We start from the raw sequence: 13571 nt of genomic DNA, 5'->3' as shown, positions 1-13571 counted from the left end.
ACTTAAAATAAAATTATTTCTCAATGCTCTGTAAACCCAACTCATTGATTAGATTTAAACATTAATTATGTAAGATGTATGAAATAGAAGTCCCTATTTGGAGGTCACTATCTACCCCGCACCCCTCCCAAGCTCAACAACCATTTTCCATTCAGATGTCAAGTTTCATTAAAAGCTTTATGAAGGATACAAGGGAACTTATATCACTGTCAAACTGGGTTGAGGACTCCAATGCCTCTTAGATTCTAAGGCTCTCAACATAAAACAGGGACAGGCCTTGAGGCTGGCCCCAAAGCAAAACTCCTCAAAGATAAAAATTGAAGAGTTTCATCTTTAGCTTACACTCAGGGCTCTCCACAATCTAGGTTACACTACTTCCTCTCTCTACCTTCAGCACTCTAAACTCTAGCCAGTCATTATTGCCTGTTTCCCAAATTTCACCTTGCTCCCACACCTTCATGCTTTTACATATGTCAACTATGATATACAAAACAGATGTCACTTCCTCTACATAACCCTCCAGGTAGAAGTGATCCCTATTTCCTCAAATTGCTTATGCTACTCTGATCTTTTTTTACGTATTTAATCACATTTTGCCTTATAGTACAACTACTTGTGTACATATTGCCTCCTTTCCTGACTTCACTACATTATTAGCTCTTTGAAGACATTATAAGCCATTATCATATTAAATATTTTTATTTCCACTGTTCAGTTCAGAGTGGTGCTTAAAAAATGTTTGACCTGAATTAATGAAAAATGAACTATTTTATACCACCTCCTTAAGGTCTTGCTTTTATCTCCAACTACTGAACTCCAATTTCATGTCCAACTCTCTCTATCAGACTCCAAAGTGATCCCTTGGCCATTCTTTTAAATTCTTAAAAAAGAGGAAGAGAGCAGAGAACACCTCCACCTCATGATACCTTTTATAGTAACATCTAGCTTCCAGTATGAATTGGGTCCTTTACCTAATAGGATCCCTTTCTTGACATCTCTGCAGCCTTTCACACTATCAATGACCCTCTTCTCCTAGCTACTCTCTCTAAGGTTTTGTGACACTGCTCTCTCTTGCTTCTTCCACGATCTGATTTGCTAAATCAGAAAGTTAGGTGCAGCACTGGATAGAACTCTGGGTCTAGAATCAGGAAGACTGGAGTTCGAACCCAGCCTCACACACTTACTAGCTGTGTGACCTGGGCAGGTTGCTTAACCTCTTGTCTGCTTCAGTTTTATCCATTGTAAAATGGGGATAATATAATATCAAATATATAAATGTAAAAATAAATATAATAAAATACATTAATATTATATAATAAAATGGGGATGATAACACTATATAATAAGGGGGATAATAACACTAAATAATAATAACAACACTCCCGGAGTTATGGTGAAGATCAAATGAAATAATATTTGTAAAGCACTTAGTGTAGCACCTAGCACATAGCAAGTCCTTAATAAATGCTTGTTTCCTTCTCCTCCACCCTTCTACTGACTGGGTGTTCCCCCCTAAGTTGTGCCACTTTACTTCGTGAGCTCTTCAGCTCCTATGGACTCAATTATCAATACTTTGCTGATGATTCTCAGATCTCAGATCCAGCCCTAACCTCTCTGCTCTCCTTTAATCTCATATTTCCAACCGCCTATTGGATATCTTAAATTCAATATGTCCAAAACTAAACTCATCTTTTCTCCCAAACTCTTCCCCTTCTGAAATTATCTACTACAACAATCCAGGACACCACTACACTCCTAATTTTGCAGGTCCCAAACCTAGATGTGTCATGCTCAACTCTGTTTTCCCCCATATCCACTCTGTCACCAAGTCTTGTCCATTTAATCTTTGTAACATCTCTTGTACATAAATCCTTTTTTTTTTCAGACTGCCCTCATCCCCTCACACCTAAACTATTACAACAGCCTTCTAGTTGGTCTCCCTGCTTCAAGTTTCTCCACACTGAAGTCCATCTTCCATTCAGTCACCAAAGTAACCCTCCTAAAGCACAGGTATGACTATGTCACACCCCGTTCTGCTTCCTCCCCCCAACCAATAAACTCCAGTGGCTCCTTATCACCTCCATGATCAAATAGACAATTCTCCGTTTGGCTCTGAAAGCCTGTCATAATCCGGCACTTTTCTACTCTTCCAGTCTTCTTATACTTTATCCCCCTTCATGTACTCTAGGATCCAGTAACACCGGCCTTTTTGCCATTTCTTGCACAAGATACTCCATATACCCCAAATCTGTGCATTTTTATTGGCTATCCCCCATGACTGGGATATTCTCCCTCCTCATCACTAATCACCCCTTGCCTCCCTGAAAGGTCACCTAAAATTATGTCTTTTGCAAGCACACTTTCCTAGCCCCCTTTAGTGCTAGTGCCTTGCTTAGAGATTACCTCCTGTTTGCACTTATACGTACGTAGTTGTTTCCTCATCTCCCCGACTAGACTGTGAACACTGTGAGGACAAGACATTCACACAGTGCCTTGCTGACTGACTGAGAGGACCTTTCTTAACGACCTTGCACCTTATAGCTTGAACTGTTGAAAATGATGCTGTGAATACGGCTACCACTAACAATCACTCTGCAGTTCCAAGTAGTGGGAATGAGGAGCCATGAGTGAACCCTTCCTACAACAGGCTTCTAGTACACTTGTCCTTCATAAGGCAAACGTTTTTAGTTCTACATGGTTCAAATTGTTAAGATTTTTAAAAAAAACTGTACTGAAGCAAAAATATGCCTTCCTTTAACTTCAGCTGAAAGCTCTAAACTTTCTTTTGGATAACAGCCCTTCAAATAACTGAGGACTATTACCATGTTCACTTTTAAGTCTTTTCTTCTTTAGGTTAAACATTCCCACATGCTTCAAAAGATCCTTAGATACCATGATTTCGAGGACTCTCACTATCACTCTCAGTATCTGTCCTTGGGTATTCTCCAGTTGGTCAACACTTTTTCTAAAAGGTGAAGTTCTGAAATAATTCTCTGAATGGACACAGCAGTCTCACCGAGGAGTATACTTCCTTTAAGGCAATCTAAGACCACATTAGCTTCTGTGGCTACATCATCATGTTTTTGATTCATATTGAGCCTGTACTTTAAGAAAACATCTGTCCTACTGAGCCATCAAGAAGGGTTTGTCTTTGCTTTCTAAGCTAATTTCCGAGCTAATTCAGTTATAGCAGATTACAAGCATTTCCTCTGTCTCTCCTCCCTGCCCCACACTTAGGTTCGCGTGGGGTAGAATTCACAGGGGAAGCTATGCCTGGGACAAAAGTCACACTCATCCTTAAGGACAGTCAAACACTACCCTCCACTTCTTGTTCCTCTCCACTTCCCCAACACACAATTATAAGGTAAAATCTAAGAAAGAAAGAGGAAATAAAGTTTTAACCTTTATCTTATGACATATTTCCACAAATATCCATTCTTTAGGCATTCATAACTCTGCCACAACTTCCTCCTGCCCTGCCCTGATACTGTCAAATGGTACATGACTTTGAATGCAGGCTTTTGCATTTTCACCAATGTATTTTAAACACCAGAGTGTTCTGTGGACACCTTAATTTAGGAAATATTGCCCTGAAGATTAAGGGGTACCACTCCTTCCAGGCATAAATAACAATAAGATTAATTCTTAATTGTGTAATTATCTGGAAATTATTGAAAGCAAATGATAAATCTCATGCTGATATCCCCATCACTGTAAGTACGCCCAGGGCTTTCCCCCAGTGTCAGGTGGCATCTTCTCAAGAGATAAAAACTGATTTTAATATTAGTCTAAAAGCAAAAAGTTGAAGGAATGGCAGAACTGGGAGGAGAAAAATATGAAGCTTAATGTTCATTTTATTTGTACCATTTGCTGTTAGTGCATATAACTAAAACCTGGTTATATATACTTGCATTTGGACTTAGTTACATTACAGGCTGTGTCTTCCCAAGGGTACTAGTACAGTAATTCAAGGGAACCTGTACCTTTAGAGTTCTATGCAACCTCTAGCTTTGGAGTTTGAACACACTCAGACACTGCAGACAGACATAATAGCTGCGTCTTACCTCATGAAGCCTAGGAACAGGAGAAGGACTAGGCTGACAAGCCAACCAGCAGTGGCAAAAGCTTTGGGCATAGTGAGGGCACCAGTGCCCACAATCAGGTTGAACATGTACACCAGTCCAACCTGTAAACAGCAGAGAAATAGCATTAAGGTCATGGTACTGATTCTAATATGCAATGGTTCCAAGGATGGGCTAGAACAGCAAATCTCCAATACTAGGACAGGACTTCAGACAGCAAAGTATATGCAGAAGGAACCTGTTCTTAAACCAGAGTACTGCCAGGAAACTTGAACTATATGCAGTCAGTCAGTAAGTCCTATAAATTGCTTTTTTCAAATGTTTCTCATAGTCATACTTTCCTCTTCAATAAAACAATCACCCTGCTCTTAGCTGTCATCAGTTCATGCTTGGATTAATCTAACAGACTCCTTGTCTCCAGTTTCTTCCATGCTTCAATCTATTCTACTGCAAGTGTTGCCCAATATGCTCCCTTCCTCTCTTTTCTTGGAATACTGATTATGTAAGTTTTACAGATGAATGGGCACTCCCCAGGGCCACTCACTGACTTCACTGACACAGCACAAGATAGATGATCCAACCTTGGCCTAGGACAGCCATTGAGGATGTTCTGAAAAAGAAATACTTCATCACTTCTTCCATTTCTGGGATATTTTCTTTTTCAAACAGCTGGCTTTCTAATATGACCCTTCCTTTTTCCAGTAATCTCTAAGGGCAATAAATTGAGTTTCTTGTATATCCCCTGCAGCTGCAAATGTTCAAGGTTCTTGCTAACTGAACACCAAAGGAACTCATACAAATGCTGAGTTGTATTTTAATGATTAATAAATCACATAAAAATTCACACCAAAAGCTAACACAATTGCAGACAGAAACTCCAGGCAGAGTTGGAAAACAGTGCACAGAACAGAGCATCCCACAGTGGCTTAAAATACAAGAGTATCCAGAAAGACCCTCCCACCTTCAAAGAAAGCCCATTTTACTATTATCTAGGTGACAATGTGAATTTATCATCAAAATAATGCTGCCTGAGTAACTTACTCATCTAATTAAGAGGATAAGCCTAGTGATATAATCATGACCATCCAGAGAAAATAAACTGAATATGACGGATGGAATTAACAGGAGAATCCATTTGAAGTGCAGGCTCCACCAACGCCACCTAAAACCAAAACCTTTTCTATAAGCCCCAGGGCCCCTTATACCATCTAAGACAATAAAAATTGTGCAACAAATTCAGTTAACTAAAGACCCAAAGGTTTGTAGATATGGTATTTTGACATACAACATGGTCAAATTCTACCTACAAGATATCTACAATTAGATAGACATTTACACAACCCTAAGCAGAGGAGGTTAACAGAAACTCTCTCTAGACATACAATTTGATTGAAAGAGAACCACAACATGCTGCAAACATATCAAAACCTTTACCTGAAGCTGCACAAGTTCTCATCTTTCATTCCATACACAGTAAGTGCTTAATCAATGTTGAACTGAAGTAATGAATTGTTCCTCTACTTTTTCCTTGGATCTGTCTATTAGAATAACCACCCTACCTAGTCTACTCCCTGAGGGACCACAAGTCAAGGGAGTTTTGAAGCAGATATTCTCCAAGGCAATTCAAATGTCCTAAAAGTTATACTTACATAGGGAGAATAAAGCTCCCCAGTTTCTGTGATTCCACCAGCCATGTTCAACATGGGTAGAAAGGTTCTCCTTGAAGGTCAGCCGGTGAGGTTGAGGTTCTTTCTTTGAAGGGGCATCAGCTGCTCTGTCATTGTCCAAAACAAAAGAGGACTCTGATTTCTCACAAAGGATCCCACGAGGAACTCCAGACTCCCTTCCCTTTACCTCCACACCCTCTGGTCCTTAGCTATCCTATGGGGCAACCTCAGTGACAACCCCCTCCCCCCCAACCCCAACTATTGAATAGGATCAGCCTCCCCAGGGTCTGTCCAAATGGCTACTTGATGGTCAGCTCTCTGCTCCCTAGGCCATGCTACCTCTCATGCAAATAAGGCATTATTCATAGTATAGGTAATACTAGTAAATGTGTGTCAATGTTAACTGTAGTCAATCAATAAACATTTACTAAGTGCCTACTAGGTGACAGGTCCTGTGCTAAATCTTGGAGATACAAAAAGTCCCAAGTCAGTTCCTGATCTCAAGGAGCTTACAACCTAACAAGGGAGACAGATAACAAATAGGTACAAAGCGATTTCTAATTTTTATTGCTCTCTACCCAGCTTTGGGTAGGCACTGCCTTGGGTTTTTGTCGGTGTGGGGGCTCCCTGGATGGGAACTCTCTCCAAAAACAGGGGCCACCTCCCCCCTCAGACTTAGCAGAGAAGTCGCAGGGGGTTCCCAAGACACCTAGGGGTTAGAGGTGACAGGTCCCGGTGCACGTGGCTAGCGTCAGAGGCCCCCAGGTCTTTCTGACTCCATGCCCAGCGAGCCACGCTGCAAACAACGGGCGCCGACAGCAAGCCTTGGAGCGCCCCGGCCCCGGCCCCGGCCCCGGCCCGCCGAGCCTCCCTTACACCGAGCACTCGCTTCCCAGCTTCTCTCCCTCTCTGCTCCCGTCCCAGTTTCCACATTCCCCGCGGGCCGTCGTCCGTCTCCACCCAGCCCCGCCTCTCCTTTCCTAGCCCGGGGCTGTGTGGGCGGTGAGTGATGCGGTGGGCCGGGCACCTGCGAACAGCCGCCTCAGCCCACCTCCCCCTCGCCTTCGCCTTCGCCTTCGCCGCCACCGCCTCTTAAGGCGGCTGTCCCAGCAACCGTCTCCTACTCGGCGCCTGCGCACAGCGAGACTATCATTTCCGTAAACGTCACGTCAAGGGGGGAGGGGAAAGAGGGAGAAGGCGGGACAGAAGTCGGCGATTGGCTCCAGAGAGAAGGGCGGGACCAAAGCGGAGGTGGAACGGCGGAAGTGCCGTCTGTGCTAGCGTACGCATGCGTGGGGGTGGTCCCGGAGCTTGGATCTCGGATCCAGCCTATATCTTGGAAAGGTGGACTTGAGGCTTGACGGTGGGACCGGTTGTCAGGGCCTGGGACTGGGGATGATGGGTGGTAGGCCCGAGGACGGCACCAGAAGCAGGGGGAAAGGCAGCTTTGGGACAGGGGCCAGGAGCATCGGGTCGGTAAGGTGGCTGACCTCGGAGAGTCTTTCCTGTTCCGGGGACTTGCCTGGAAGACCGAGTTGTTGTCATCCTCCTTTACCTAGAGTAGCGAGCGGACTTGGGGGGCAGGAGCCCTGACTCCTGCCACCTCCCAGCCGATGAGGCGTCGGACAAGTCGGATTTCACTTCTGGGCCTCAGTTTGCCCAGCTGTAAAATGGGGGCTTGTTCTGAGGGCGAATGGAGGCAGAAGTAAAGTGTGACGTGCAAAGGAAATGTTATTTCTAGTGTGAATAGTATGTTTTGATATTTGGATACAAAAATTTATAAAAATGTAAAAGCATAAAGCATTCCTGTATGAAAACATTAGGTAGAGGGACGACTGGATGTATGACGTCATCGCTATAGGGAACTCACCCTACTGATGCAGGTGGCACCTTTGGTAGGGCACTTGCCCGAGGGTCCCACAGCCAGGATGGGTCAGGGAAGGGACTTGAACCCAGATCACACACAACTGCAAAAAAGCATTTGGAGTGGTGGTGGTGGGAGAGGGTTATGCTAGTAAGTGTGTATCAGTCTTCACTACAGTCGATCAGGGGATACAAAAAAGGCCGAACAGTCCTTGCTGTCAAAGAACTTACGATCAACTAGGGGAGAACAGCATGCAAACATGTATACAAAGTAAGCTGTGTACTGGATAAATAGGAAGTAATTAAAAGAGGGAAAGAATTGAGAAAGTTTAGGGACAGTGATAATATTAATAAATCAGCCTGGGGGTTGTTTGACTTTCAGGATGTTGACCACGCAAGGAAAGGGCCAAAAGGAGAGAAATTTTACAGGAAGAGGAAATCCCATCTTTGTGGTACAACCATGAAGGTGAATCAGAATACTATGCTGCTGGGACAGAAGGTGATCCTGGTACCCTACACTGCAGAGCATGTACCCAGGTAGTACTCCCCCTCCTACTGTCACATGACTGTAACTATTACCACCCAGATTAATATAATGTCCAGTGAACAAACATGTATTAAGTGCGTATCATGTACCAGGCTGGTGTTACAAAGAAAGGTAAACAGTTTCTGCTCCCAAGGACTTCACAGTCTAATGTTCTAATATAATGTATGTATTGATATATAAGGATTATCTTAGAATTTGTAGCTTCCTTCAGAAGACAGCTCAGTTGCTATGTACTGAACCAGGTGTTTCCTGATCCCCTCAGTTATTAATGGTGTCTCACTCTTGAAACTATTTCATACATATTTTGAATTTATTTATTTGTGATTATGTTGGATTCCCTCAGACGCCTTCTCCAGACATACCACTCCCCAGTAGAATATGAAGTTCCTTGTGGGCAAGGATTGTCTCTTTTCTCTATTTTCGTGTTTGTATTCCTTCAGTTCCCCCATGTTTGAAGAATTGAATGAACATCCCAGAGCCAGCCCTGAGCTTCTGGAATGTGGAAAACTTGAAGAAAAGTCCAGTTCCTTTTTTCCTGAAAGGGGCATTAGTCATGTGAAATAATGTAATATTCAAAGGGAAACAGAATCTGAAGTGGAAGACCTGCTAGTGACCCCATGAGTACTTTTCCTTCCCCATAAACATACTTGATTTTATTTTTCACTCTCAGGCCTTCAGAAGATGTTTTAGATAAATTCTTGGTATTGAAATAAATTTCTCTTAGTGTTATTCCCATGAAGCATTGTTATTGGAGTGGGTGTGACCCAAGGAGAACACAAACAGGTTGTAGCAAGCTAGAAAACTTCAAGTGTTATCTTGTCATCCAGTAATCAGTTTAGTTAAATCCAGAAAGGTTTATCATAAGTCTGGTTACCAAGTGATGAGGTAGGGCCACAGGTCTTTCATGAAGATAAGTATCTATGTCCAGTAGAAGGTAAACTTACCCCTTGAGGAAAGGGACTATCTTATTTACCTTTGTATCTCAAGTACCTCTTTGTTGTTGTTCAGTCGTGTCCAACTTTTCATGAAAACTTTGGGATTTTCTTGGTGGAGATACTGGAGTGGTTCACCATTTCCTTCTCCAATTCATTTGACAGATGAGGAAACTGAGGCAAAGAAGGTTAAGTAACTTGACCAGGAAGTATATAAGGCCAGATTTGAGCTCAGGAACATGAGTCTCTCTGACTTCAGGCTCAGTACTCTCTTCACTGTGCTACCTATCTGTCCTCAGCACATTAAGAGATGCTTAATAATTGCTCATTTAATTGAATTGATTTTCAATCTGAGAGTTTGGAGTAAATACTCCACTAATGAAATAATGAACTTTTTGATGTATGACAAAGGAGAAAAAAGAACTTGCCCTCTCATCCCCAATTGTAAGGCAGTAATGTTCTATTGATGTCAGTGAGTCTGAGAATCTTATATTAACATTAGATTAATTTTAAAAGCCAGTACAGTTCCTGACTGCAGGGTGTCTTCTCTCAAGGGAGCAGCCGTAGAGTACCTGGTGAATAGTAGAAGCCTGCATGGCTTGTACTTCTTCAGTAAGGGGATGGGAGCAGCCATGAACCAAATCCTTGCAAAAGCTTAGTTGTGGCCTGACTTTGTGGATACTTGCCCAGCCGACTTTGGAAAGGTCAACTTACTGTGCTTTACTTTCACTCAGGAATTCCTGGAATGTTTGTGACCCCAAGCTGATCCCCTTTGATAATTCCTTGTAAGGGACTGGCAGGAAGGCTGAGCTGATCCCTGTGTATGATGCTCCAGGGCTGGCCTGACCTCAGTGACCAGTGCCTTTGGTCCTGTCCTTTGTGGGCAGCTCATGGCCCTTCCATTGCTACTGTTCCTAACCCCTTGACAACCATCACTGCATGAGGTCTCTGAGCAGTAGTAGTGTTTATACTGCCCCACCCCCACAGAGTTCCAGGGTACATTTATCAGATCAGGTTGCCTCATTTCTTAGATTTTGCCTGCTTTCCCTGCAGATATCATGAATGGATGAAGTCAGAGGAGCTGCAGCAGCTGACAGCCTCAGAGCCTCTGACTCTGGAGCAGGAGTATGCAATGCAGAGCAGCTGGCGAGAAGATACTGATAGTGAGGCACTGAGGGTAGGGGTGGGGAGAGGTTTATGGGAGGCCTGGGTCCTTGGGCCCTATTGTTCACCCAGGATGGCTCTGGTAGAGGTGCATCTTGCTAGAGCTACTTGCTTCTACTCAGTATTTTCATCTATTTGCCTAGATGCTACTGCCTGAGAAAAAGGAAGGTCTTTCTTTTGCACTTGGCTCTCCTTCAGGTGGAAGGAAGGCAATGAGTCCAAGATTGGTTTAGAGAAGGCAAAACTACTTTCCTCTGGCCCCAAATCTAAGCACCATATCCCTATCAGCTGACCTGACTGTATTATGCTTCCTTCCCTGAGTCATTTGCCTGCTAGGCATGGCTACATTTGGAGAATGCCTGGATTTCATGTCACTCTCAAGCTTGAGGCTCTGGGGCTTATTTTCTTCTCCCTTCCAGAGGCTGGGAGAACATTGCTTTCCTTACGGGGAGAAGTGAGAGAGTATTTTGGAGGTCTCGTTGTAAGTCTAAACCCCATCTGTCCACCAGAATGTACCTTTATTGTGCTGGATGCAGAGAAATGGCAGGCACAGCCCGACTTGGCTGAAGAGAGCTGCATGGTGGGAGACGTGAATTTGTTCCTTACGGACTTGCAGGACCCAACTTTGGGGGAGATTGAGGTCATGATTGCTGGTATATTTCATCTTGCTTTACTCTTCCCTTGTTTCTCATCTCCCTACACTGTCCTAATCCCTGCCCCCTCTTCCCCCCTCGTCCCCCCCTTAGTTGTCTTAAATTACTTTGAAGCCGGGTGGGTCCTCACTCAGCCAGGAGAACCTCTGCAGAAGACCAGGTACCTGGCTGGGTTCAGGGTGACTCCTGGAATGTTCTGCAGTTTTTTGCTGGGCAACTCCCCTAGGGAAAAATCATAGCCCCTTGGGATGTCATGACAACTTCATTTCCCTTTTGCTAGGATGTCACCTTTCCTTTCTCATGGGATAATAGAATTTAGAATTGAAAGAGAATTCCCATATGCTCCAATCCCGTTGTTTTACAGATAGGGAAATTGAAGCCTAGAGAGATGGTGTGACTTGTCTAAGTTCATCTTGGTAATCACTGGTGGAAACAGGCTCTAAATCCATATTTTCTGATGATACTGCTCTGGTAGGTCAGTTCTTGGACATAGGTAGTTATTCTGAGAGCTTTCCCAGAGTCAAGAGGTAAGGAGCCCTTCCCTCTGCTTCTTAAACTTCAGTCTCTCTCAAAAGAACCACTCCATCTCTCCTATTTCCTTCAGAGCCCAGCTATCGACGCAGGGGGTTTGGCACAGAGGCAGTTCTGATGATGATGGCTTATGGTAAGGACAAGCCAGTCAACCACTTGGGCTATGTATATATGGAGGATAAATATTTGGTCTGGGATGGTGAAGGGATGACTCTGGAGCTTTGGCCCGGACCTTGATTTTACATTACTGGGTCATAGGCTGTCTTCCAACTATAAGACCCTAATGAGGTTATGGGGAGAGGAGTCAGGCCTGGGGAAGTGGGGGAAGGGAGTCCTTTTTTGTTTTATCAGCAGAATGTGTTCCTTTTTCTCTGCCATGCCCTGGAAGGAATGACCACACTAGGTATCAAGAAGTTTGAAGCCAAAATTGGACAAGGAAATGAGCCTAGCATATGCATGTTTAAAAAGCTTCACTTCGAGCAGGTAAGAGTATTAGATGGAGAGAGGTTGGGATGTTAAGGGGGTTAGCCCAGTGGTTAGGGGCTTGGACCTAGTTTTGTTTTCCTTGGCTTTCATAGGTGACTATAAACAACATTTTTCAAGAGGTGACACTGAGGCTACTGCTTAGTGAGCCAGAGAGACAATGGCTTCTGGAGCAGACTGGCCATATGGAAGAGAAACAGTACAGAGATGGGAGCTGGTGGAGCCACCAGGCTAACAGTTGCTGATCTTCCTGGGAGCCCTACTAGGTGGCCTGGTCTTGTAGGGAAGACTCTTGGATGGATGGAGAAATCTAGTCCAAGTCCCCATAATAGCCTGTGCTATAAGGACACAGACCTTACAGTCCTAGAGTTTCCTTGGCAAACCATTCCTCAAAGGCTAGTCTAGGAAAAGTCTCTTCTCTCCCTGACCAGGAGAATTAAAAAACCTATAGATCATTGACTAGATTGAACTTAACTTTTGATGGGAGCAGCTTTGCTGAAGTAAAGATAAAGGAAGACCCCATTTGGAATCAGGGATAGGAGAGATCCATGAAGCATGTAACTACGAAGATCTACAGCCAGCATGACCCTACTGTGCCTCCTGGGCATGCCTACTATGTGTGGAGAATGCCACTAGCATGTGAAATCTAGACCGAGTTCAGAGAAGCCTCAAGAATGGGGAATAGCAGGTTTGGGAGAGAAAGAACCCAGAAGAATCCTTGGGACTGGACAGTATGACCTGGCCTGAGAGCTCTGGACGGTTCTCTAGCTTCTCTGTACACCTGACCTCAGAGCACACTCTTCCTGATGTGTGTGGGCCCTGATGTTAAGTTCTAATTAGTAGTAGTAATAGAGCAGTGCTTTCCTCCATGATTTAGCAGTACTCAACCCAACCCTGGCATTACCTTGCTGCTCTCCATATGGCCACAAGATGGCGGCAGAGGAGCAATCAGAGATGACCTGAGCTGAGCCACAGGGTGCTCAGAGGTGGCCATCTGTTCTGGCCATCCTGAAACTGCAGTGTTGTTTCCAAAGTATTGCCCCAGATGCAAGATTCTCCTGAGTTTGTTTTAACTAAGGGCAAGTGAAGAACTATCTCTGACATTAAGAAATTACCTTAACCTGTAGGGAAAGAACCAAATCCCACACCCTCTATTTCTGGCCATCTTTGGAATTGCTAATACTTTCCCTGCCCTATCTCAGCCATTCCACCCCATTCTTGGCCTAGCCAGGGAGCCCCAAAGGCACACATTTCTTCCTTATCCCAAATCAATCTTAACCTAAGGAGGTTTTCAAATTGTAGAGATAGGGGTTTGGAACCAAAAGGTTGAAAAAAGTGGGTCTTGGTTGAGTGCTCAACTCCAGTTCCTAACCCGTTTATGATCTAATATTTTTTCAAAGATACCAGTTCAGAGCCCCTGTTTGTGGCCCTTGGGAGAATTATAATCCTCCTTAAACAAAGTATTTCTTTTACCTGTCCTTGCCTCATTGGGATTTAGAGCTGGAAATGGTCTAATAAACCCCCATCATTTTATGTTGGGACAATTGAGAGTCAGAAAGGTTAACTTCCTCAAAGTCAAATACAGCAAAAAACCAGCCTTTGAATCCAACTTCTCTGACCCAAAATTCACTGCTCTTTTTCTTAGAACA

The 13571-nt window shown here is 43.9% G+C and overlaps 2 protein-coding genes across 14 annotated transcripts in view; one reads left to right on the top strand and one right to left on the bottom strand.

The window, feature by feature from the left end:
* TMEM104 (transmembrane protein 104) overlaps positions 1-6897 on the bottom strand; it is an 82379-nt gene extending 75482 nt beyond the window's left edge. For 2 of the 11 annotated variants that reach the window (XM_072645610.1, XM_072645607.1), the window contains exons 1-3: positions 6626-6895; positions 5732-5856; positions 4065-4186 (exon numbers count right to left, since the gene is read on the bottom strand). Coding sequence is in view for 8 of the 11 variants with exons in the window: in XM_072645607.1 (XP_072501708.1) it covers positions 4065-4186; positions 5732-5785 (176 nt within the window). In the remaining 3 variants the exon portion in view is untranslated. Of the gene's footprint in view, positions 1-4064; positions 4187-5731; positions 5857-6458; positions 6605-6625 lie in introns of those variants that run through there. The other 9 variants (XM_072645613.1, XM_072645608.1, XM_072645609.1 and 6 more) reach the window with 9 other exon arrangements.
* A 102-nt stretch (positions 6898-6999) lies between these two features.
* NAT9 (N-acetyltransferase 9) lies at positions 7000-12379 on the top strand. 3 transcript variants are annotated; one of them, XM_072645621.1, is made up of 7 exons: positions 7000-7093; positions 7995-8149; positions 10145-10254; positions 10765-10908; positions 11513-11572; positions 11828-11922; positions 12018-12379. In XM_072645621.1, exons 2-7 carry the CDS (start codon positions 8073-8075, stop codon positions 12165-12167), a joined length of 636 nt encoding a protein of 211 aa, XP_072501722.1. In that variant the 5' UTR covers positions 7000-7093; positions 7995-8072; the 3' UTR covers positions 12168-12379. The 3 variants fall into 3 exon arrangements, with proteins under 3 accessions (XP_072501722.1, XP_072501721.1, XP_072501723.1); XM_072645620.1 differs by having other exon boundaries at positions 7011-7112; XM_072645622.1 differs by lacking the exon at positions 7000-7093 and adding an exon at positions 7147-7883.
* Positions 12380-13571: the final 1192 nt, after the last annotated feature.

The sequence above is a fragment of the Notamacropus eugenii genome, chromosome 2 (assembly GCF_028372415.1).
Source record: "Notamacropus eugenii isolate mMacEug1 chromosome 2, mMacEug1.pri_v2, whole genome shotgun sequence".
NCBI lineage: Eukaryota > Metazoa > Chordata > Mammalia > Diprotodontia > Macropodidae > Notamacropus > Notamacropus eugenii.
Note: the sequence above shows the minus strand (reverse complement) of the source record. Positions and strands in the feature narration are given on the sequence as shown.